At 39.0% G+C, this 26,371-nt stretch overlaps 1 protein-coding gene across 6 annotated transcripts in view; it reads right to left on the bottom strand.

Annotated features, from left to right (window-relative positions):
• RPS6KB1 (ribosomal protein S6 kinase B1) overlaps positions 1–26,371 on the bottom strand; it is a 62,739-nt gene that overhangs the window by 19,825 nt on the left and 16,543 nt on the right. For 3 of the 6 annotated variants that reach the window (XM_060203853.1, XM_060203854.1, XM_007533659.3), the window contains exons 2-11: positions 22,751–22,800; positions 21,213–21,333; positions 18,706–18,774; positions 10,117–10,264; positions 7,232–7,289; positions 5,701–5,801; positions 2,569–2,659; positions 2,296–2,386; positions 1,171–1,278; positions 4–66 (exon numbers count right to left, since the gene is read on the bottom strand). In XM_060203853.1, coding sequence (XP_060059836.1) covers positions 4–66; positions 1,171–1,278; positions 2,296–2,386; positions 2,569–2,659; positions 5,701–5,801; positions 7,232–7,289; positions 10,117–10,264; positions 18,706–18,774; positions 21,213–21,333; positions 22,751–22,800 — 900 coding nt within the window. Of the gene's footprint in view, positions 1–3; positions 67–1,170; positions 1,279–2,295; positions 2,387–2,568; positions 2,660–5,700; positions 5,802–6,375; positions 6,603–7,231; positions 7,290–10,116; positions 10,265–17,738; positions 17,809–18,705; positions 18,775–21,212; positions 21,334–22,750; positions 22,801–26,371 lie in introns of those variants that run through there. The other 3 variants (XM_060203855.1, XM_060203856.1, XM_060203857.1) reach the window with 3 other exon arrangements.

The raw sequence follows: 26,371 nt of genomic DNA, 5'->3' as shown, positions 1-26,371 counted from the left end.
TACTTGAACTTCTCCAGCGTCCCCAGGACCAGCTCCAAGACGAGAAGCAGCATTTCTTTTCAGCAGCTTTAGGAAGAAAAAAAAAGTGATAAACTTGACCTCAAATTGACTATCTTTGTTGGTTTGTTTGTTTTTATCAGAGCACTGCTCAGCTCTGGTTTATGGTGGTGCAGGGGACTGAACCTGGGACTTTTGAGCCTCAGGCATGAAAGACTCTGCACAACCATTATGCTATCTATCCCCACCCCACCCATTATCTTTTCTTTATAGGATCTGCTTCTCTACTTTGTCTTAGAAAACTTGTTTCTAGGCCAGGGATAGATAACATAATGGTTATGCAAAGATACTCACATCAAAGGCTCCAAGATTCTAGGTTTAGTCCCCTGTACCACCAGAAGCCAGAGCTGATCAGTGCTCCGGTAAAGAAAGAAAGGAAGGGAGAGAGGGAAAGAGAAAGGAAGGATACTTGGTGCTATATGTTATGACTACTAAATACTATTTGAGAATGAAAATAAAATCTTTTTTTTTTTTTTTTAATTTTACAATTCACTGCTCTTGGGTTCAATTCTATTTTTTTTTCTTTTCTTCCCTTCCCTTTTTTATTTTGATAGAGACTGTGTGTGTGTGTGTGTGTGTGTGTGTGTGTGTGTGTGTGTGTGAGAGAGAGAGAGAGTGTGTGTGTCTGAGTCACTACAGTATTGCTATACCATCTGTGCAGCTTCCTTTGGTATTGTGCTCCTATGAGGTGCTGAGATTCAACTGTAGTTTTTTGTTTGTTTCCTTTTTTTTTTCTAAATTTATTGGGGATTAATATTTTATATTCAACAGTAAATACAAAAGCTTGTACATGCATAACATTTCTCAGTTTTCCACGTAACAATGTCCTCTGTTATACTTTTTCAGGACCTGTACTCTCCCCCCACCCACCCTAGAGTCTTTTACTTTGGTGCAATAATTTTTTTTTTAATTATCTTCAAACCAACAAATCTGTATTTTGCCTTTAAAAAAACTATATCTTTTAAAATTTATATTCTATCTAAATACTAATAACTGAAGGCTATGGTTTGATATCTATTTAAGTTTTTTTTTTCATGTAGTGTCAAGAATGAGCCCAGTCTTGTGTGTCTGTGATACTGCCCAGCCACATCCCCAGTCCAAGAAGAATCCTACCTTTTTAAGCAGATCTCTAGCTTCTTGTGTGAGGTAGGGAGGCAAATTGAGTTTACATTTGAGGATTTTGTCAATTGTTTTCTTTCTATTCTCCCCTGTGAATGGGGGCTGTGAGTAAATCAGAAAGAAAAAAGAAAAAAAAATTAGTATACAAAAAAAAAAAATCAAATTTCAAATAACAGAATTATCCATTTTTTAAACTGGTCACTTATGTATAGAAATCAGAAATGCAGGCCATGAAACGGGCTAAAGACTAAACTGCGACATTTTTTTTGTCTGTTTATTTTACTTTCAACAGCTGTATTTTTTAAATTATATTTATTTATTTACTCCCTTTTGTTGCCTTGTTGTTTTATTGTTGTTGTCATTGCTGGATAGGATAGAGAAATGGAGAGAGGAAGGAAAGAGGTGAGAAAGATAGACACCTGCACACTTGCTTCACCACTTGTGAAGCGACTCCCCTGCAGGTGGGGAGCCAGGGGTTCAAACCGGGATCCTTATGCCAGTCTTTGTGTTTGTGCCACGTGCGCTTAACCCACTGTGCTACCACCCTACTCCCAAAAGCTGTATTTTTTAAGCAATGGGATAAAGGAAATGTCAATGATCTGAAAGGAACCATTAACTTTCTATGTGATTGTGGATGATCCGTACAATTTTATGCTTCAGTTTCACCATTAGTAAAATAAGAACAGTATCTATTTTACAACTGTTTCACAGAGTTACGTGACACTGATCATTTAAATGAAATGTTTTAAAAAACAGAGGGCGGTGGTCTGGGAGGTGGTACACTGGACTCTCAAGACATGTTCACGAGTTCAATCCCCGGCAGCACATGTACCAGAGGGATGTCTGGTTCTTTCTCTCTCTTCCTATCTTTCTCATCAATAAGTAAATAAAATAAAATAAAATAAAATAAAATAAGGCAAATAAAAAAAAAAGGAGGGCATATATTACGAAGACGTTACTAGTGTTAAATAAAGAAAACCTCAATGATAAGATTTTCAAAAATCACAGGAATAATATATTCCTGATTCATTAACAACTACTTAGTAACTATTCAGCACATACAATAGCTACTCAGCATAGACAATAATATATGCATGCAGTTTTTAACTGTGCACCTACTGCTCCAGTCAGCATGTCATACATTAATGCTCCCAAACTCCACCAATCCACAGCACGGTTGTGGCCACTTCTCATTAATATTTCAGGTGCCCTACAATGAGAAAAACAACAAAAGTTAAAAATGCATCTATTTGCATATCACCTTAGTTAGAATTTTTATAAACAAAATATGAAGTCCAATGATGCTACAGAAAATGTAACTATTCCTTAGGCCAGGTAAAAGATAGCTGTTATCCCCTAAACCAGTTTCATTTCTTTCAACATGCAGCTCACATGTATTCTATCGTTCCACAAAATGTATGTGTGACTGTTCCATCATGAATAGATTCTTTGCATAATCCAAAGTCTGTTAGTTTCACATGACCTGCAATGAAAGATTATTAATATGATTATTCTAAGAATTCTAAGTATGCAGAGTTTAAACATATTACACAAAACAACATCCTTCCATTTAACTTTTTCTGTCTTAAGTTACTGCTAAGATATCAAGAACTACAGAGGTCCAATCCATAAAATGAAATGCTAACGACTTAAGGCTAAGCTTTTGTTGATGCTGCAATTTAACTAGTAAAAGGAAACCAGAAAGAGAAAAAAGCAAGAGCTTGTCGAAAGCTCTAAGTTTATTGTATCTTGAATGTTTATCTTCCTGAGAAGTTTATTCTACTGAAAACCTCCCAATAAGTTTAAGTATTATTAAAGTACACAGACCCCAATAAAGATACTCTATCTTCTACACAAAAGTATGACATTGTATGGCAAATATAGCCCAATATACAGCAGTTTTTATCACAGTGAATGTTGATTTGACATTTCTTTAAAAAAATCTCAGAAAGTATGGTCTGGGAGGTGGCACAGTGGATAAAGCACTGAACTCTCAAGCATGAGGTCTCAAGTTCAATCACTGGCAGCACATGTACCAGAGTGATACCTGATTATTTCTCTATCTCTTTCCTCCTATCTTTCTCATTAATAAAATCTTTAAAAAAAAAATCTCAGTCACTTTTTATCAAATTAGCTTATTCTATCAATGCCACAAAAACAGGAGAAGGAGGAGGGGCAGGAAGAGGAGGTAGTGGTGGTGGTCAGGGGAAATTGTGATATGATACGGGACCATCATTTAGACAATGAAAAACACGCAAAGCGCAAGAACCGACATAAGGACCCCGGTTCCAGCCCCCAGCTTCCCATCTGCAGGGGAGTCGCTTCACAGGAGGTGAAGTAGGTCTGCAGGTGTCTATCTTTCTCTCCCCATCTCTGTCTTCCTCTCTCCATTCCTCTGTCCTATCTAAAAATGATGACATCAATAACAATAATAACTACAACAATAAAACAAGGCAAAAAGGGAAAATAAATATTTAAAAAAAGAAAATGAAAAACACTCTCATATAGAACATTTTATTAAAGTTTAGCTTTTTGCTGAACAGCCAGTCACTAGCTATCCAGTAGTTCAACAACTCAATAACCTTACTATTATAAGTTTATTTCAGAGAAATGGCCATTGTTCAGTAATTCATTATAAATGTGTACTATATTGTGATACCAAAGAACAAATATGGCTTCTATTTTCACAGAGCCACATTCAAGATAGTGAATCAAAGAAGTTAGTTGCTTCCCTAGTCTATCCTTTGCCTTAGAAATCAGATCAGAATCCAGGTTTGGGGGAACAGAATTAGTACTGAGATGGAGAGAGATACATAGATATCTATGATATACTTGGTTAAGTATAGCATTTCTCCTAAAAGAGAGACAGAGAGAGTGAAAGTCAGTCTAAAACATTTATACTGGCATCAGTTATCCATACACCATTTTCAGCCTAGGAGATTAAACACTAAATACCTTTTATAACTTCTAAGGATCAACAGCTGTTACCAGTCCCTCACAAACCCTGGTTGCCTGGTTATTCCTTGAGGAACATGACTGAATTCCAAGTCTACTCAGTCTAGATTTACTGTAAATAAATCAAGATAAAACTGACTCCTATGGGAGTCGGGCAGTAGCGCAGCGGGTTAAGCGCAGGTGGCGCAAAGCGCAAGGACCAGCCTTAGGATCCGCGTTCAAGCCCCCAGCTCCCCACCTGCAGGGGAGTTGCTTCTCAGGCAGTGAAGCAGGTCTGCAGATGTCTATCTTTCTCTCCTCCCCTCTCTATTTCTCTCTGTCCTATCTAACAACGACAACATCAATAACAACAACAATTTAAAAAAAATACAGGGGCAACAAAAAAGGGTAAGAAAAAAAAACTGACTCCTACAAATATTTCTAAGGCTACACTGAATATTTTGGTGTAATGATAAAACTTATCTTCCACCAACCAACTAAAAAAAAAAAAAAAAAAAGAAAAGAAAAAAAACACTGCTTCTAATACTTGTTTTATTTTTTATATTTATTTACTCCTTTCTGTTGTCCTTGTTTTTTATTTTTATCTTATTTTATTTTTTTAAAGATTTAAAAAAAAATTTTAATTTTATTTATTAGCCCTTTTGTTGCCCTTGTTGCTTGTTGTTGTAGTTATTAATGTCGTTGTTGGATAGGACAGAGAGAAATGGAGAGAGAAGACAGAGGGGGGAGAGAAAGATAAGACACCTGAAGAGCTGCTTCACCGCCTGTGCAGCAACTCCCCTGCAGTGGGGAACAGGGGGCTCAAACCAGGTTCCTTAAGCCAGTCCTTGGCTTTGCACCGCTGCGCTCCCATTTTATTTTTTAATTCCTATTTATTTATTTATTATTGAACAGAGAAACTGTGAGGGAAGGGGCTAATAGAGAGGGAGAGAGACAGAAAGACACCCTGCTTCACCACTTGTGAAGCTCTCCCCCTGCAGGGGAGGAGCAAAGACTTGAACCCGGGTCGTTAAGCACTGTAATATTTGAGCTTAAGCAGGTGGCACCACCACATGGCCCCCTAATATTTATTTTCACCAATAAAGAAAACTCAATTTATAAAGTTAGGTACTGGGGAAACTTAAGGGAAAAAACAAAATTAGTATTTAGCTTTCCACACTTTTATATATAGATAGATATTTTACCAGAGCCCTGCTCAGCTCTGGCTTATGGTGGGTGCGGGGGATTGAACCTGTAACTCTGGAGTCTCAGGTATGAAAGTCTCTTTTGCATAACCATTATACTATCTACCCCCTGCCCAACACTTTATAATACTTCAAAAGAATGACAAGATATAAAGATAAAATAAATAAACTGAAAAAATACTGAGGTCAATTTTCCTCAACTCCTTTTCATCTCATCAACCATAAGTACCTAACACTTAAAATCTTAGCAAACAGCATGATGCCATAAATTCTGAGGAAGGAACATACAGACAGATGAATATGGGGCTTTAAAAATGAACGTGACCTGTGTGGGAGGATTTTAAGATGATTATTTACTATAGAATTGTTTACAATATATCTCCACCTTGGTGATTAAGCATGATATTTTCCGGCTTCAGATCTCTGTAGATGATCCCCTTTTGATGTAAATGCCCCAAAGCCATGGAGATTTCTGCCAAGTAAAAGCTGGAAGCAAAAAGGATTTAATAAAATTAAAAAGATTAATCTACTTAAAGCAGTTTATGTATGGAGTAAAATTCCTTGAAAGAAACAGACATGCACCAAAGACCAAATTAGTGGGGGTAGGAGTGGGTATGGGGGAAAGAGATGGCATAGGATGCTGCCCAAACAGCATATAGACATTTATGTTTCTCTCACTTTAGTGACACTATAAAATGTTTTATTTCATCATTAGATCATACTGCTAAAATTACAAAGTAATCCAGAATATGGCCTGGTCATATTGTCTTCTACCTATGTAGGATGTAGGTATTGGCCAATAGTCATTGGAACTATAGCAAATTTCTTCCATCCACCCCCAATTTATAAATCCCATAGGAAACAGGAAATTTTCTTATTCTCAGAGATCATCTTAGTTTCAAGATACCTTAAAAAAACTGACCCTTAGAAGCCCAGTTATCCCTTAATACAAAGAGTTCAAGCGCACAGTATGTACCCATCCCTCTTACAGCCAGCCCACAACTATAAACTGTGTGACACTCAAATTTATCTACCTCAAAAGAATAAAGGGCTGAGTCAACCCTGTCTGGATTCGAAAAGCACAAGACACTGCAAAACTGGCTGCATAACAATGTTGCAATCCTGCAGATTACTCCAGGATGGAGAGGGTGTGTCCTAGAGGACTGAGGCAGTTTCACAGCCAGCACCACCACAAACACAGCCTCCAACATGGCTCAGAGAGCCTCCTCCAAAAGAGGGCACTTCATCCCTAAGGCTCTTAAATGCAGCTTCTGTGTTAGAAAAGGCCTGAAATTAAACAATGGAATGCAGTTTGGTAATTACGGTAGAAAAACATTTAAGTGTTTTCTATTCAAATAATGTGTAGGATTAACTGATTTATTGTTACCCAATACTGTCATCTCACAAAAGGATGTATGTATTTCTAATTTGAAGCAGATGCCATCTTAAGAAATAGGAGGGTAGATCCCATCCTGGACATAGAATCAATCCACAGATGATGTGTGCAGGTTTATCACCTCCCTAAGACTGCACCTTGGGAACAGGAAAGTCTAAAAAAAAAGAGGAAATGATTTCTGACACTTTCCATTGTTCCACACATAAAGTTTCACTGGAAAACCACACTCACCCGCAGCCAAGGCAAGCAGCTTACCAAGTCAAGGAAAGAAAGCCCCAATGAGAATGGTTCTGTAAGGAACTGGCGTGAAGAGCGGTCCACCCAAGGCCTGGAGGCAAAGGAATGATGTGACCTCCAATAGATGCCCAGTCCCAAAATTGTTTCTCCCCCTTGAAGTCCTGCGTGACTGACTGGTTTCAGAGTAATTTACTGAATCACTTGCCCACAGTGGAAACAGAACTTTACTCTTCATTAAATGAAGTTTTACCTGAGTCCATGCAATCAGAAAAATTTCACTTACCAAGCTGTGTCTTCCATAAATATTCCTTCTCTCTCTAACTGCATAAATAGTTCTCCTCCTGTAAAGAAAAGGGAAAAGCATTAAAAAGAAAACATCTTCATTTCCAACTATTTCAATGAAGGGGTTCATGTTTGCATTTTTAACCATAATTAAAGACATCAACCTCTTAGATAAAAAATATATTAAAATTATAGGTTTAAAACTAAGTGTTGAGGGAGTCGGGCGGTGGCACAACGGGTTAAACGCACGTGGCGCAAATCGCCAGGACCTGCGTAAGGATCCCAGTTCGAGCCCCCGGCTCCCCACCTGCAGGGGAGTCGCTTCACAAGCGTGAAGCAGGTCTGCAGGTGTCTGTCTTTCTCTCCTCCTCTCTGTCTTCCCCTCCTCTCTCCATTTCTCTCTGTCCTATCCAACAACAACGACATTAATAACCACAACAATGTTAAACAACAAGGGCAACAAAAAGGAAAATAAATAAATTAATTAATTAATTAAAAAGTAAGTGTTGGGGAGTCAGACGGTAGCGCAGCGGGTTAAGCGCAGGTGGTACAAAGCGCAAGGACCGGCGTAAGGATCCCAGTTCAAGCCCCTGGCTCCCCACCTGCAGGGGAGTCACTTCACAGGCAGTAAAGAAAGTCAGCAGGTGTCCATCTTTCTCTCCCCCTCTGTCTTCCCCTCCTCTCTCCAATTCTCTCTGTCCTATCCAACAACAATGACATCAATAATTACAACAATAAAACAAGGGCAACAAAAGGGAATAAATAAATATTAAAAAAAAAAAAAAGCAAGTGCTGGAGGCCAGGCAATGGCACACCCAGCTAAGTGCACACAAGACCTGAGTTTGAGGTCCTGCTCTCTACCTGTTGCAGGGACACTTCACAGGTGTGCACATACCTGTCTTTCTCTCTGCCTATCTATCTTCACCTCCCCTTTCAATTTCTCTCTGTCCTATCCAATACAGTAGAAGAAGAAGAAGAATGGAAAAAATGACTGGTGGGAGTGGTAGGCTCATAGTGTTGCAATAAACCTTGGAGGCACCAAAGTCCCAAATTAAATCCATGAATGAGCCAAAGCTGAGTAGTGCTCTGGTTAAAAATAAATAAATAAAGTAAGTAAGTATTAACTATATATTCAAAAAAATATAAAAGTATATTGGGTCGGGCGGTAGCGCAGCAGGTTAAGTGCATGTGGTGCAAAGCGCAAGGACCAGTGTATGGATGCCAGTTCGAGCCCCCAGATCCCCAACCGCAGGGAGGTCGTTTCACAGGCAGTGAAGCAGGTCTGCAGGTGTCTATCTTTCTCTCCCCCTCTCTGTCTTCCTCTCCTCTCTCCATTTCTCTCTGTCCTATCCAACAATGACAACAATAAAGTAACAATAATAACTACAACAATAAAAAAACAAAGGCAACAAACAGGTATAAAAAATATTTTTAAAAGTATATTGCATATAAAATACAGATTATAATACATAATTATGTAGAAATACATAATTAAGCCAACCTTGTAAATTAGTAAATACCAATATTCCATATTTTCAGAACTCTTAAACAGGATGAACCTGAAAAAGATCTTCTAAAAACACATAGCATGGGGCTGGGTGATGGCACACCCAGCAGAGTGGACAAGTTCAAGGACCCAGGATCAAGCTTTTTGTCCCCATCTACATAGGAGGTTTCATAAGAAGTGAAGCAGTGCTGCAAGTATCTCTCCTGTCTCTCACTCTGTGTCTCTTACCCTCTGTAAAAAAGGAAAAAGAAAAAGGCCAGTGGGAATAGTAGAGTCGTGGTGGCACCAAGCCCCAACCTTAAGAGATCCCACTGAAAAACTGTGGACTGAATTCATGACTCCACAATGACACAGATCAAAGAATAAACTACTTTCATACATTTTATTTGTCTTTTTTATTAATATTATTATTATTATTATTATTATTTTACCAGAGCACCACCAGTACTGGCTTATGGTACTGCGGGGGACTGAACCTGGGACATCAGAGCCTCAAGGCATGAGTCTCTTTGCATAACCATTATGCTATCTACCCCTCACCCCTGCCACCCAATTTTATTTAATTTTTAGACAGAGACAGAGAGAATGAAAGAAACCACAGTACTGAAGCTTCCTTCAGTGTGGGTGGGGGCTGGAATTCAAACCTGGGTCAAGCACATGACAAAGTAGCACATTATCCAAGTGAGATTTTGTCAGCCCAATAAACAGATTTTTGTTAAGCAGAGATAGGGAGGTTCTTCATTATAGCAGAATGCCAAATAATACACAAAGGAAGCATGAGAAAATAAAATTACTTGATAACCACTATAGTCAATTATTTCAAACTACAATAAGAGGGACGGTCCTTCTTACCTCATTTTGCATGAAGCTTGAAAGAATTATGTTAAGTGAGGTAAGCCAGAAAGAGAAGGATGAATGTGAGATGATCCCACTTACAGACAGAAGTGAAAAAAATAAGAACAGAAGGGAAAACACAAAGCAAAACTTGGACTGGAGTTGGTGTATTGCACCAAAGTAAGACTCTGGGGTGGGGGAGGAGGTTTCAGGTCCTGGAACATGATGACACAGGAGGACTTAGAGAGGGTTGAACTGTTATGTGGAAAACTGAGACATGTTACACATGTTACTATAGACCATTAATCCCTCCCAATAAAGACGAAAAAAACAAACACACACATACACACACACAAAAAGGTTCATAAAGTCACCTTAATATTTGTCTGTAAAAAGAAACTGGTTATATCTGAATTCTTTACATAATGTAATCTGTCAATTTCAAGAACTATTTGATCACACTGAGAAAAAGCAATTTTCTGATTGAAAATGTTTTGACCCACTTCCTAGAGCAAATACAATTACACCAAATTCTGCATACTGACCGCTGAGATACTCAAGGATGAGGTAGAGTTTTCCACCAGTCTGAAAGGCATAAATTAAATCCACAATAAAGGGATGCTTTACTTCCTCCAGGATATTTCGTTCTGCTTTTGTATGAGCTGTATCTTTAGCATTTCTTACTATCATTGCCTAAAAGGAAAGAAATGATCTATAAGAATAAAATTGTAGACATTTTTATTCTATAGTAGTAAGAAAGTCTACTTGGTATTTTCCTTAACAATATTAAACTACTAATCACAGTTCTCACTAAAAACTGATATGGGAAAACAGAAGATAATCACTTTAAAAAAAAAAAAATACTGTGCAGCACTGGCTTATAATGGTGCAGGGGCTAGAACCCGGGACCTTGGAGCCTCAGGCATGAAAGTTTGTTTGTGGGGGTAGGGTGGTAGTGCAGCAGATTAAGCACACGTGGTACAAAGCCCAAGGACCAGCGTAAGAATCCCAGTTCAAGCCCTGGCTCCCCACCTGCAGGGGAGTCGCTTCATAGGCAGTGAAAGAGGTCTGCAGGTGTCTCTCTCTCTCTCTCTCTGTCTTCCCCATCTCTCTCCATTTCTCTCTGTCCTATCCAACAGCAATGGCAATAATAACAATAACGACAAGAACAAGGGCAACAAAATGGGGAAGATGGCCTCCAGGAGCAGTGGATTTGCAGTGCAGGCACTGAGCCCCAGAAATCCCTGGAAGGGGAAAAATTGTCTTTAAGATAATTCTCAAAAAAAAAGTTTTTATATATATTTATATATGTATATATATTTACACCTACGGCCAGGAAGTGGTTCTTCAATAGAGCACATGCTTTACATACATTGAGGTCCTGAGCTAACACCCAATACCACACAATAGGAATGAAGACAAGAACAAAACAGTAAATCATAAAAGACTCTTGGTGCTCTACCTTTTGTCTCTCCCTGTCATAACAAGAAAGTCATAGTAGCAATATGCAGTTTTAAGGAAGAAACAAAACCAGTTGGAAGATTAGTACTATAATCTAAGAAGAAGTAGAAACAATTAAGACCTACAGCTAAGAAAGTGAAGAGCCAGGCGGTGGCACACCTGGTTAAGTGCTTACATTACAGTGTGCAAGGACCAGGTTCAGGTCCCTGGGCCCCACCTTCAAAAATGGTGAGGCAGGGCTGCAGGTGTCTCTCTACCTCTGACCTTCTCACTCTCCCACTCCCCTCTCAATTTCTCTGTCTCTATTCAATTAAAAAAAGAAAGTGAAGGGGGTGGAGGTAGATGGTAGAGACTCTCGTGCCTGAGGCTTCAAAGTCTCAGATTTACTACCCAGTACAACCAGAAGCCAGAGCAGAGCAGTGCTTAGTTTAACAAATAAAATAAAGTTAAAAAAAAAAAGGTAAAGGTATATCATTAGCACTGTCGACAAACCAGAAATGAGAAGAAAAGGTAAGTGCCTACGGAAATAGTTCAACTGGCAGAACATGCCTGATGCTCCTGGTGTGATACCTAATACCACATGTACCAAAGTGGAACTCTGCTTTGTTTGTCTTTGTCTCTCTATCTCCCACTCTGGCTCATGTGAATCTCTCTCTGATATGTAATAAATAAAATAAATCTTTAAAAATACACAGATGAGGGGGTCGGGCGGTGGCGCAGTGGGTTAAGCGCATGTGGCGCAAAGCGCAGGGACCGGAGTAAGGATCCCGGTTCGAGCCCCCGGCTCCCCACCTGCAGGGGAGTCGCTTCACAGGCGGTGAAGCAGGTCTGCAGGTGTCTATCTTTCTCTCCCCTTCTCTGTCTTCCCCTCCTCTCTCCATTTCTCTCTGTCCTATCCAACAACGAATTGCGTCAACAAGGACAATAATAATAACCACAACGAAGCTACAACAAGGGCAACAAAAGGGGGAAAAAAATGGCCTCCAGGAGCGGTGGATTCATGGTGCAGGCACCGAGCCCAGCAATAACCCTGGAGGAGGAAAAAAAAAAATAAAAAAATACACAGATGATACTGTGGTTTCTGCATAGGTAACATGATAGAAAATAGCATCACTTAGTAATGGAATAGAAACAAAAAACCTGGAAGAACAATACATTGTTTTAAGACATGCTAAGTCGAAGTTAGAACCAAATTACACAAATTTTTAGTTATATTATTTGTAAAAGCAAAATATTAGAAACAATCAAAACACCCATTCATGGGATACCAGTGAAAACTAATGGAGTATTTACCTTGAATAAAACAAAAAGAAGGTGGGGAAAGGTGGGCTGGGTGGTGGCACATGATAGAAAGCGCACACTACCATGCACAATGACCCAAGCTCAAGTCCCCATTCCCATCTGCAGGGGATTAAGTTCCACAAGCAATGGAGCACAGGAAAGTGTTGTACTCTTAATCATGAGGTCCTGAGATCTGTCCACAGTATTCCATGTACCAGAATAATACTCTCTCTCCCAATCCCGATTAATAAATAAACTGAGCTCTGGGGGTATGGCCATGAAGTAACAACAACTGGATGATAATGCCCAGGGAAAAACCAAATAAAGCAGTAAAAGCACCTCACATTACAACCTACAAAAAGAACTTCACATTACCACCTACAAAGGTTGAAGAAACTCACTGAGAATCAGGTGTGTGCAAGCAGATGTGTGGAAAGGGGCAGGGGAGAAAACAGTGAGACAGAGCCACTCTAAAACACAGACTCAGCCCCTAACCGCAGGCGACAGCGTGCCAACAGCTGAGAGTGAAGCATGGGCAGTCAGAAGCCAAAGGAAAGCCTGAAGCAGGCAAATGTAGCTGAGCCCCAGCATTCCCACCACCCACCTCAGATCAAGAGCTGTAGCTACAGCCTTAGGAAGCAGACAGAGCTACACTAAAGCACAGACACAGTACCCAGCAACAGGCAGCAGCACCCCTATCATCTACAGTGGGTTTACCCAAGCCAGACCTGAGTAACAGGGAGGACTCTCCTTGCCCTGGCCACACCACCACGTATAAACAATACAACTACAGCACCACCAGCTGGTTGAACACCAGAAACCACACCCAACCAAAACATGGACAAGAAGGCAAATGTCCAGAACCACAAACTTGGAAAAAATGTCTTGAGTTTCAATTCATGAAGCTCATTATGAAGGCAATCCAAGACTTCAACCATAATATACAAACTAAGAAACTCGGAACTCTATTCACCAAAGAATTAAAAAACTGGGGGTTGGGCGGTGGCGCAGTGGGTTAAGCGCATGTGGTGCAAACCACAGGAACCGGCGTAAGGATCCCGGTTCGAGCCCCCGGTTCCCCACCTGCAGGGGAGTCGCTTCACAGGCGGTGAAGCAGGTCTGCAGGTGTCTATCTTTCTCTCCCCTTCTCTGTCTTCCCCTCCTCTCTCCATTTCTCTCTGTCCTATCCAACAACGAATTGCATCAACAAGGGCAATAATAATAACCACAACGAAGCTACAACAAGGGCAACAAAAGGGGGGAAAAATGGCCTCCAGGAGCGGTGGATTCATGGTGCAGGCACCGAGCCCACCAATAACCCTGGAGGAGGAAAAAAAAAAAAAAAGAAAAAACTGTGTGTGGGGGGGTACTGGTGGGCAGGAGCGCACAGGGTTAAGCGCACATGATGCAAAGCGCAAGGACCGATGTGAGGATGCAATGTGAGGATGCGGGTTTGAGCCTCCAGCTTCCCACCAGCAGGAGTGGGGGTTAGGGGAGGTGGTTCACTTCTCAAGTGGTGAAGCAAGTCTGCAGGTGTCTAGCTTTCTCCCTGTCTTCCCCTCCTCTCTCCATTTCTGTCCTGTCCAATAACAACAGTAACAACCACAACAAGGGCAACAAAATGGGAAAAATAGCCTCCAGGAGCAGTAGATTTGTAGTGCTGGCACTGAGCCCCAGCGATAACCCTGGAGGCAAAAAAAAAAAAAGCACAAAGAGAATGAAAGCAGATAATTGATGTAAAGGAAGCTCTGGGTATCACTAGAGCTTATCTAAAAGACCTAAATCAGCTTGGGGAAAGAAATGCAAGGGAGAAGATAAACCACCACACTCTCAGGGTGTATAGCTGCTGATGAAGAAAGGTTTATGAAAAAAACGAAGCAATTCTCTGTGCAGTAGCAAACTCCATCAGAAGGGGGAAAAAAATGCACAAGTTATTGGGGTGCCTGAGGATGAGGAGGTGAGGAGCAGAGAGAATATTCAAAGGGATTATTGCACCCCCACCTGTGGGCGGAAAGCTTCACAAGTGGTGAAGCAGTACTCAGGTGTCTCTTCTGAAGAAAGAAAGAAAAAGGAGGAAGAGGAAGGAAAGAAGGAAGGAATGAAGGGAGAAAGGGGAGGGGGAGAAGAAGGGGAAGTAGTAGTGGAGGAGGAGGAGAAGAAGTAAATGAGTAAATAAATATATACCAGAGCACTGCTGAGCCTTATAGTAGTGTAGGGGATTGAACCTGGGGCTCTGGATCCTCAAACATGTATCTTTTCATAACCATTATACTATCTCCTCCACCCAGAAGAGATATTTTCTTAGCACATATTCATGCTAGGAAGGCCAATATTCTGCATCCAAGATAATAAAATTAGAGGGAAGAGATTCAAAGGGAGCATATAACAATTTTACCTAGGGATTTATGAATTTTTAAAAAATCCTTAACTTAGCCCTAGCAACCTTTTCATTCTCGTCATTTTTTCTGTGATTTTGTTTTCAGAGGGAAAAGAAACACAGTGAGACAGTAACTGATTCTCTAATTAGCTCTAGGGAAGGAAACACCTAAGAAGCCCAGGCCCAAAAGTCTGGGGGCCAGGTAGTAGTGCAAGCACAATACTATGTGCAAGAACTTGGGTTCAAGTGCCTTGTCCTCACCTGCAAGGAAAAAGGTTCATGAGAAGTGAAGCAGGCCTGCAGGTACCTCTCTTCCTCTCTCTGGCTCTATGTTCCCCACCCCTCTCAATTTCTCTCTACCCTATCAACTAAAAGAAAGGAAAAGAAGTAAATTAAAAAAGAAAAGAAAAAGTGGCCACCTGAAAAACACAAGTAGAACCTGAACTGGAATTGGCGTATCGCACCAAAGTAAAAGACTCTGACAGGTCCAAGAAGGATGACAGAGGACCTAGTGGGGGTTGTATTGTTATATGGGAAACTGGGGAATATTATGCATGTACAAACTATTGTATTTACTGTTGGATGTAAAACATTAATTCCCCAATAAAGAAATTAAAAAAAAAAAAAGTGGCCACCTGAAACTGGATTTGTTATGCAGGCACTGAGTCCCAGCAACAACCCTGGTGCAGTAAAAAAAATAAAAACTCTCTTCTTTTCATTAACTATACTTGTACCAGAAATAGACTTCACTCAAGGCATAATTATGGCTAACTATGGTCAGTCCTAACTAGCAAACATGAATAAGCAAGATACCAAAAATAACAGATTAGTTGAAGAATCTTGACCTGTTCTTCTTTCAACAAGCAATACTGTTTCCAATTCTATACCTAATATGTTTTACAGATGAAAAAAAAAAAGGACCCCCCCCCCCCCATAATGATCCTGGATCCATGCCCCCAGAAGTATAAAGAACAAGAAAGTTTCCAATGGAGGGGATGGGATACAGAACTCTAGTGGTGGGAATTGTGTGGAATTGCATCCCTCTTATCTTACAGTCTTGTCAATCATTATTAAATCAATAAAAAAAACACATTTAATTATTCCAACTGGAATGTCAGTAAGAAAATATTAATCCTAACTTACTGATGCAGAAACTGATGTTAAGAATTCCTAAATTAGAAAAAAGAAAAAAAAGAAAAGAATTTCTAAATTGCTCATACAAGATAACCACCACTGAAATTGTGCTCATGGTATTTCTAAATTTTTAAATAAAAGTTATTTGAACTGTTAAGTGAGAATCAAGAAGATAAGGTCTAAAAATCAAAGTACTTAAAAATTCAATAATTTTTCCTCCTCCTTGTTATTACTGTGCTGGTGCCACTGGATGGGCCTAACTGCACAGTGTGTAAAGCACTAGACTTGTAAGCATGAGATCCTAAGTTTGATTCCAGAGACCACAACTTCTAGAGTTATGCTTCGGTTCTCTCTCCATTTCTCTCTCACTAATAAATAAATTAAAAAGAAATGAAAATCTCCTAGAGCTGAAGGACAAAAAAAAATTTATTTCTTTACTGGAGGGGGTTAATGGCTTATTAAGTAGATAGTACATGTGTAAGATTTCTCAGTTTTTACACATAACACTTTAATCCCTGCAGGATTAAAAATCTTAAAACAGAAAGAATTAAATGGGTGGGGATAGCATAATGGTTATGCAAAAAGATTTTCATGCCTGAGGTTCCAAAGTCCCCGGTTCAATCCCCCCACACCACCATAAGCCAGAGCTGACAGTGCTCTGGCAAAAAAAATAACAGTAAAATAAATAAAATAGTTAAATAAAGGGGGCTGGGAGGTGGTACAGCAGATTAAGCACACATAGCACAAACCTCAAGGACCAGCTAAGGATCCTGGTTCAAGCCCCCGGCTCCTCACCTGCTGGGGGGGTCACTTCACAAGTGGTGAAGCAGGTCTGCAGGTGTCTTTCTCTCTCCCCTTTTCTTTCTTCCCCTCTCTCGATTTCTCTCTGTCCTATCCAACAACAATGACAGCAATAACAATAATAACAACAACATCCATAAACAACAAAGGCAACTAAAAGGAAAAAATAGCCTCCAGAAGTAATGGATTTGTAGTGCAGGCACTGAGTCCCAGCAATAACCCTAGAGGCAAAAAAAAAAAAAAATCTTAAGTAAAAATTAAAAGTAAAATAAAATAAGATAGTTAAATAAAATAATAAACTCAGGATACATCAATGAACTTTTTAGAATATCATATATATCTTAAATATTATCAAAGAAAAAAATATATATACACATACATATATATGACTAGGAGAGGACAGGTGGTGGTGCACTTGGTGGTGCACTTGATTGAGCATATATGTCACAATGTGTAAGGACCTGGGTTTGAGCCCTTGGTCTCCACCTGCAGAGGAAAAGTTTTGCAAATGGTGAAGCAGTATTGCAGGTGTCTCTATCTATCCAATAAGAAAGATAAAATAATAATAATTGTTATTATTATTAAAGAGATAATGTAGTTTGCAAAAAAAAATATGCCCTGAAATTTATCTTCAAAAAATTAAAATAAAAGACCAAGAATCAAAATGACAAAGAAATTCTCAACAGAACTACTTGATATTACATGAAAATAGAGCAAAAATTTAAGTGAATATAACTCTCAACTTCAAAACCACACCTCAAAAAAAAATAATAAATAAAGGACAGGGAAGATAGCATGATGGTTATGCAGAGACTTCCATGCCTGTGGCTTTGAAGTCCCAGGTTCAATCCTCCACACCACCATAAACCAGATCTGAGCAGTACTCTAGTAAAAATAAATAAAACAAAATAAATCAAATAAATGTCAAGTATGTGATCCAGGTTTATTAAAGCCTGACACCCAACACACTGAAGGTTTCTCCACCACCATCCCCTTTGCCTCTCTACCTTACTCTTCCTATCTGAAAGTCAGCACAGAGGAATGAAGCCCCAGAGATGACTAAAATAAAAATATATAAACATGAGCATAAGTAAGTAAAATATTAATATTTACTTTCTGGGGCTAGGGATGTAGCTCAGAGCTACAGTGCATGTGTTGCATATATGGGTTGAATCCTCAGCACCTAAAAAAAAAGAATTTTTTTTACCTTCATCAAAGAAGCCACTAACAGATGGTCACCAAAACAGGAAATAAGGCATAAACAGAGAAAAAGGAAAATATGGACACTAGGGGGGAAAGACTCCAAAGAAATTAAGAAGATTCCAAAGGGAAAGTCCAGCAATGACAGCTACATTTAGTTTTCAGTACAGATGGTAATAGGAAGGACAGAAAGTGCCTATAGGGGGCTGGGCTAAGGAGTACCTGGTTAAGTGCACATACTACAAAGCACAAGGACCTGGGTTTGAGGTAGAACAAATCTGCAGGTGGCTATCTTTTTCTCCCTGTTTCTATCTCTCCCCGTCTCACAATTTCTCTCTATCCTAATACAAATTAGGAAAAAAGAAAAAAGAAAGTTCCTATGGAACTATCAAAATTATCTGATCAGTATGACAATGGAAAATTGGCCCGAAACGGGTTTTATAGAATTACTGGAAAATGTGAGAAGATGGATTCAAGAAAAAGAAAATAAGAGGAGAGAGAGAGAGGAAAAAAGGGAGTAAAATAGAAAGTCAATAAATAATCTTCATTACTGGGAGATAGTACATAGGGTAGTGCCTTTGACCTGTGAGCATGAGGGCCCAAGTTAGATCTCCTGCATCACATATGCCAGAGTGATGTTCTGGTTCCCTTTCCTCCTCTTTCTCTCTCTTATAAATAAATAGGAAATCTCAAATCTTAGAGAAAAAAGAAAAAAGAATATGGAGACCAGAAATAAAAGCTAAAAGAGTTAACTCAAACTAGGGCTAACAATCACAAAACATATTTCACATTCTAAGAGTACCTATACATATTTGAGAATTTTAACTCAAACTATGGGTTACAGAGTTAGGGAAGGGACAGACAGGAGAGGAAGAATCACCTTTTTAAGCACCTTCATGGCAAATATTTTCCCAGTATTTGCTCCTGTTACTTTTCGTACTTGAAAAACCTAAATAAAAAAATAAAAGCATTTGTTATTAAATGTCAAGCCATGCTCCTTGATTCTTATTTACTACAGTACAGTAGTTCTGTTTTTGTAGTATATTCTTACAAAAATTATATATACCATGTATGTATTATACACACACACACACACACATACATGACGAGTTAAAATAAAATCTGTTATGTGACATGGGACTCTTTGGTCGGCTGACACCTGGTGATAAAGCTAGGCAATGACCACCTAATGATGAGCACTCGTGTTACTTTATACAGAAAACCCAAGTTTGCTTATAAAAGCCATATAACTGGAGTTCTCAGAAACTTACGATCAAACTTAAAAATTATAAAATATTTCATAAACTACCAAATGGTCTCACTCATATGTGGAATACAGGTAACTAACAAATGAACTTGCAAAAGTAATAATACTAGTTAAACTGAACCTTAAGACTCTGAAAACAGGGCCAGGCAACAGCATACCAAGTTAAGCGCAAAAGCTCAAGAATCAGCGCAAGGACCTGGGTTTGAGCCCTGGCTCCCCACTTGCGGGGCGGAGGGGGGTCACTTCACATGTGGTGAAGCAGGTCTAAAGGTGTCTATCTTTCTCTCCCCTTCTCTGTCTTTACTCCTCTCTCGATTTCTCTCTGTCCTATGAAACAACAACAGCAATGACAATAATAACAATAAATACAACAAGGTCAACAAAATGGGAAAAAAATGGCCTCCAGGAGCAGTGGATTCGTGGTGCAGGCACTGAGCCCCACTGATAACCTTGAAGGCAAAAAAAAAAAAGTATATATATATTATATATATATATATATTCACAAAAGACTGAAAACTAAGGTGGCTATTAAGAGTGAAGGAATTAGGGAGAAGTGAAGGATTCAACTTAACTGATGAAACAGAAATATGGTGGTAGGTGTAGTGTGAAACTACACTCCTAAAATGTTTTAATTCAGTAAATAAATGTTAGAGGGATATCACTGTTCTTACTTCAACAACAGTAGTTGACAGAAATTATTGCTTTCCTACTTCTTAAAATGACAATAAAATGTGTGAGATTTGGGGCCAAGTGGTGACACACCTGGTAAAGCACACATATTACCCAGGTTCAAGCCCCAGGCCTTCTTTTTTTCTTTCTTTCTTTTTTTTCAAAGCCCCAGGCCTTTAAATACAGAGGGGAAGCTTCACAAACAGGAGCAGTGCTGCAGGTGTGTATCTGTGTCTCTCTTTTTTAACCCTTATTTATTTATTGGACAGAGACAGAGAGAAATTGAGAAGAAAAGGGAGACAGAGACAGATAGAGACACCTGCAGACCTGCTTCACCACTTGTGAAGCTTTCCTTCTACAGGTGGGAATGGGGGGGGCTCAAACTTGGGTCCTTGAGCACTATAACATATGCACTTAACCAGGTAGACCACCACCCGGCCCCTCTCTCGGCTTCATTTTTAAATATATATATATATTTTTTTAATTTATTAACTCTTTTTGCCCTTTTTTTATTGTTGTAGTTATTATTGTTGTTACTGATGTTGTTATTGGATAAGACAGAGAGAAATGGAGAGAGAAGGGGAAGACAGAGAGGAGAAGGAGAAAGACACCTGCAGACCTGCTTCACCGCCTGTGAAATGACCTCCCTGCAGGTGGGGAGCCGGGGGCTCGAACCGGGATCCTTAAGCTGGTCCTTGTGCTTTGCATCACGTGTGCTTAACCCACTGCGCTACCACCCGACTCCCTCTCTTCTTCTTTATAGCCCCTTCCCTCTCAACTTCTATCTCTACCAAAAATGAATAAAATACTTTTCAGGGAGTAAAAATAACTAATTTAAAAGTCTTCTTCACTTTTTCTCCCCCACCGCCATATTCTTTGGTTCTCCTAACTCTATTGCTGTAGCTCAGGAGCAGGCAATATTCTGCCCTCAAAATTATTTGGTCTACAACCGCAGGAGAGGCTTGGAATTCAGTAAATCTAGGAGCTTTTTTGCATAGCAACATTAAGTGCTAACTGTTAAGCTGATAATTTTATATGGCCCACATATGATGCTATAAATATCTAAATGGCCCTTAGCAGAAAAAAAAAATGTTTCCCAGCTCTCTTCTAGAAACTACAAGTCAAAGAAGATCTCATAAATAGCTTATTAAGTGTGCCACCCTTTTGAAAGGAGTGGCTTGTTTGCTTTTTAAAAAGATACCTATAGAGAGTGTCATTTAACCAAAATAAGGAATCGATTCTCTTAATTGACATAGTATATGCCAGAACTTTGCATATATGGTCCTAAGAAAGGAACTTTTGTATACCCCCTCAAATAATATGAGGTAATAATACAGTGATCATATATTTTTATGACAGTAAACAAAGATTGAAGAGCACCACTGAAAGAAGGGTATAAAGATCACTCTACCCAAGACAGACAATAGTTCTCAATCAAAAATACTTCCTACCTTTCCATATCCCCCTTTGCCAAGCACCCGAAGTAGCTCAAAACATTCTGGTCTGATTTTTTCTGGCCCTCTGTTCACACTAGTTTCTGAGATTTCAAATTTCTCACAATGTTCCATGCCACTGGGGAGAAAAGTAAAACACAAAAGTAAACTTGCAAAGGTTAAATTACTTTCAGCATAGTATTAGAAAGAGGAGAAAAAGAAAAAATTTAATCCAATTAAGTAAAAGGGAAAAATGTGATAGCAAATTTCAAAATCTCTTTTCTAAGTAAACTAATGATTCAATGCCAAATTATATTAAGATTACAGTGGGTTAGTAATTGCTTATCTGCTTACGCATACAATGTGCTACTGATTATTCATTCTCATAAGCATCAAGCACCCAAAAAATTATGTTTTTATTGATTTCTAACTAGAGTACTGATCAACTTTGGCTTATGGTAATGCTGTAGATTGAACCTGGAACCTTTGGTGCCTCAGACATGACAAAATTATGGCAAATTAGAGTAAGTTATTGCAAAAGAAAAAAGTATTCTATTCTAGTTATTCAAAATGTATATAAGACACTGCAACTTCAGCAGGAAGTCTCAGAGATTTCTAAAACTACCCAATTAATTTGACTTCATGTTACAAAACCTCACTAGTAAAATGTATCAATTATCTCTCCATCTCAGCTATTAGTTTGATTTTAAAAATCCAAAAAGAAGGGATCAAGTAGTCACGCATATGGCAAAGCACACGTTACAATGTTCAAGCCCCAGGTCTCCACCTACAGAGAAAAAGCTTCACAAGCAGTGAAACAGTGCTGTAGGTGTCTCCTTCTTTCTGCCTATTTCCCTCTTCCCTCTCAATTTGTCTGTATCAAATAAAAAACAAAATAAAAGTGGTGGCAATTCCGTCATCTAAATGCTTCTTCTTGTGTTCAACACAGGTTTAAGCCTAGCCCCCTACCACACTGAAGGAAGCTTCAGTGCTGGGGTTTCTCTCCCTCTCTCTCTGCCTCTTAGTCTCTGTCTAAAGTCATCCTGGAGTAGTTAAGTCCCAGTGATGACAAAGTAAATAAATACACACACACACACTTCTTAGAGGACTGAACTTAGCCTCCCTTCAACCCAAGGATTTTTACTTGGACATGGGATACAGGACAGATCAGCAGTCATTTAATGGGGCATGCCTAAAATGGCATGAATAGATCTGTTTAACTTTGAAAAAGAAAAAGCACTATTTGACTTCTGGAAATATCTCTGAAAGTTTCTTTTCAGTAAGAAAAGGTATCTCTGTATTAAATAATTAAAACACTTAACCAACTCATATTCATATCCAGTGTGCTCTGAATTATACTATTTTCTCAAAATCTATACGTGAGCTTAAAATCTTGCTTATGTTATTATACTGGTGCCAAACTCAATACAAGTCTACAAATATGACTAACTACTTAAGAGTTGGTCATTGGAATTACATGATGGCTATGAATTAGAACTGATGTAAACTACATAGAAGAAAAGACAGCACAATGAAATCTTTTCATATAAACTTACAGTTCATATGGTCCAACTCCCCCATGGTCCATGCTTTCATTTAACTGACCCTGAAAAATATGGTAGTTTTTTTTTTTAAAAAAAAAGGTAAGCTCATAAACATGAAAACATTTCATATTTTACCCTATTATTGAAGGAGAGAAAATAAAATCAGCTTAAAAAGTGTTCAGTTTTCAGCAGCAAATAAGATGACAAGCAAAATAACATCCACACAATACTACAGGGGCTTCACTTTTTATTTCCTGACAATTAAGCTAGATACTAATCATCAATGATTTACATGCAACACCAGATGATTTTGTCCCTTCAAAACCTGCATTTATTAAAAAAAAAAAAAAAACATTGTGTGCATTATAAAACTAACAGCAATACATTTAGGGGCTGGGAGCTGGCTCATTCAGTAGAGCACACCCTTCACAGGTAGGAGGGCTTGGGTTTGAGCCCAGAGCCAACACAAAGATGCATCTCCATACGGCAATTTTAGGATCGATACGATATGGTGGCATCTCTCTTTCTCTTTCCCTCTCCATTTCTCACACTCCATCAAAAAAAAAAAAAAAAGATAAGAGCCCACTTGGAGCAGGGAAAGGATGGAGGTGTAGGTATGTAGCTCCAGTGGCAGCCCTAGTGATAAATAAACGCACTATAGTTTCAATCAAAAGATTTCTACAAAGTGCTATTATATGTTTCTGGCACACAGACTAGCAATGTTATAAATCTTATAACTATAACCTAACTAAGCCTGGAGCAACCACAACCAATGATACTATAATACACAATAATGATACTATAATACATAATAATCAAAGCAAAACAATTAGCAACACTCTCAAATTGTTAGTAGTCATGATAGTCAAACACATTACCAGAGCATAAATGGGTCCAAAATTAATTAACATTATCAATAAACAATTGAAAATGTAATTATGACAACAACTTCATTCACAGTAGTATCAATCAGAAAATTAATAAAGCGGCCTGGGAGGTGATATAGTAGCTAGATCATCAGACTTGGAAGAATGAGGTCCTGAGTACGATTCCCAGCATCACGTGTGCCACAATGATGCTCTATTCCCTCCTCTCTCTGCCCACTTTCTCTCTCAAGTTAAAAAACTTTTAAAATAAACTTTACCAAAAAAGTAATGAAAGTACAAGAATTATAGATTGAAAACTACAACAGATTGCTCTAAGAAATTAAAGATCTAAATGAGCTGAAAGATATTCCACGTTCACAAATCAGATGGCTTAATATTGTTGAGATAGCAACACAAACTTTCATTTCAATCCGATAAAAATAACCAGTTATTGGACCCAGATGATGGCACTATCAGTAATGCTCACAAGTTACTATGCACAAGGGGGCCAGGTTTAGAACCCTCAATAACCACCTGTAGGGAGGAAGTTTCACAAGTAATGAAGCAGGGCAACAGACTATCTTCCCCTCCCCTCTCAACTTCTATCTCTATAATCATAATAAAAAAAAATTAAATTAAAAAATGGAAAAAACAGGTTTCTTTCCTTGCAGAAATTGACAAGGCTGGCCTTAAAATTCTTAAAAGAATATAGTGAACTCAGCGGTCAGGCGGTAGCTCAGATTAAGCACACTTGGCGTAAAGCGCAAGGACCAGCCTGAGGATCCCGGTTGGAGCCCCGGGCTCCCCACCTGCAGGGGAGTCGCTTCACAGGCGGTGAAGCAGGTCTTCAGGTGTCTATCTTTCTCTCCCCCTCTCTGTCTTCCCCTCCTCTCTCCATTTCTCTCTGTCCTATCCAACAACAACAGTAAAACAGCAAGGGCAACATAAGGGAATAAATAAATATTAAAAAAAAAAAAAAGAACAAGAAAAAAAAGAAGGGCCAGACGATGGAACACCTGGTAGAGTATATGCTGCTCAAGGACCTGGGTTCAAGCCCCCAGTCTTCTTCACTCGCACGGTGGAAGTTTTTATTTTTTATTTTACTCCCCACGGTGGGAGTTTTATAAGCGATGAAACAGTCTGTTAGTGTCTTTCTCTTGTACTCCCTTTCTCCCTCTTCCCTCTCTATTTCTATACCTATCAAATAAATAAAACATTACTAAAATATTTTTAAGGGCGATGGGTAGATAGCATAATGGTTATGCAAACAGACTCTCAAGCCTGATCCAAAGTCCCAGGTTCAATCCCCCGCACCACCATAAGCCAGAGCTGAACAGTGCTCTGGTAAAAAATATATATTTACATATATTTAAAAAAAAAAAAAAAGATGGAGAATGGACAATTCCTAATTTAAAAATGCACTACAAAGGAGAGCTGTGTGGTGGTATATCTGGTTAAGTGAACACCTTACCAGACACAAGGACCCAAGTTCAAGCCCCTTGCAGAGGGCCATCTTCACAAGCAGTGAAGCAGTGCTGCAGGTGTCTGTCTCTCTCGCTCCGTCTTCCCTCTCAATTTCTCTCTATCCTTTCAAGTAAAATAAAGTTAAGAGGGGAAAAAAAAAGTACTACAAAGTGACAGCAATTAAGACAGTATGGGAGGGCCAAGTGGTGGTGAACCCAGTTGAACACAAACATTACCATGTACAAGTACCTGGGTACCCCCACCTGCAGGGGGGAAGCTTCACAGGTGGTGAAGATCTGCAGATGTTTCATCTCCTTTCTCCCTCTGTATCCCCCCCTCCTCTCTAAATTTCTATCTGTCCTATCAAATTAAAAAAAGAAAAATGACCACAAGTAACAGTGGATTCATTGAGCAGGCAATAACCCTGGTGGAAAAAAAAAAGTGTAGCAATGCCATAAGGTTAGATATACATACAGATTACTGAAATAAAATTGAGAGCTCAGAAATAACTTTCATACTTTATGGTCAACTGACTTTCAACAAAGGTGCCAAGTAGGCAGTCTTTCAAGAAATGGTGCTGAGAACTGGTTATCTTTTTTTAAAAAATAAGTTCAACTATTTTATTTTTATTTACATTTATTTATTGGATAGAGACAAATCAAGATGATTGGGGGAGATAGAAAAGGAGAGATAAAGATACACACCTGCAGCACTGCTTCATCACTCGCAAAGCAGTGATGCAGGTGGGGACTGGGGGCTCGAGCCTTGCACACTGTAACGTGTGTGCTCAACCAGGTGCGCCACCACATGGCCCAGAGAACTGGTTATCTTCATATCAGAATAAATAAATAAAATAACCTTACTTCACACTATACACAAAAATAGATCAAAATGTATTACAGATCTACATTTAAGAGTTAAAACAATATGTTGTTAGGGGAAACCTATCAGAGACTGAATCTTCATGATTTGGAGTAGACAAAGATTATATTTTGACATAGGAAACATAGGTCAGCAGGTAGAGTACTTGCATTACTATACCTCACAAGTAGGTCCGATTCCCTGGTGAAAGTGCTAGGGAAACCCCACATGTGGTGCAGCAGTGTTTTGGTATCTTTGGCATCCTTTCTATTTAAAAATAAAGAATAAGCAGCCCAGGAGGTGGTGCAGTGGATAAAGCATTGAACACTCAGGCATGGGGTGCTGAATTTAATCCCCAGCAGCACATGAACCAGAGTGATGCTCCAGTGTTCTGTTATTGATTAATGAATAAATCTTTTAAAAATAGAGAGTTGAAGAGACA

Source organism: Erinaceus europaeus, chromosome 12, assembly GCF_950295315.1.
Source record: "Erinaceus europaeus chromosome 12, mEriEur2.1, whole genome shotgun sequence".
Classification (NCBI taxonomy): Eukaryota; Metazoa; Chordata; class Mammalia; order Eulipotyphla; family Erinaceidae; genus Erinaceus; species Erinaceus europaeus.
Note: the sequence above shows the minus strand (reverse complement) of the source record. Positions and strands in the feature narration are given on the sequence as shown.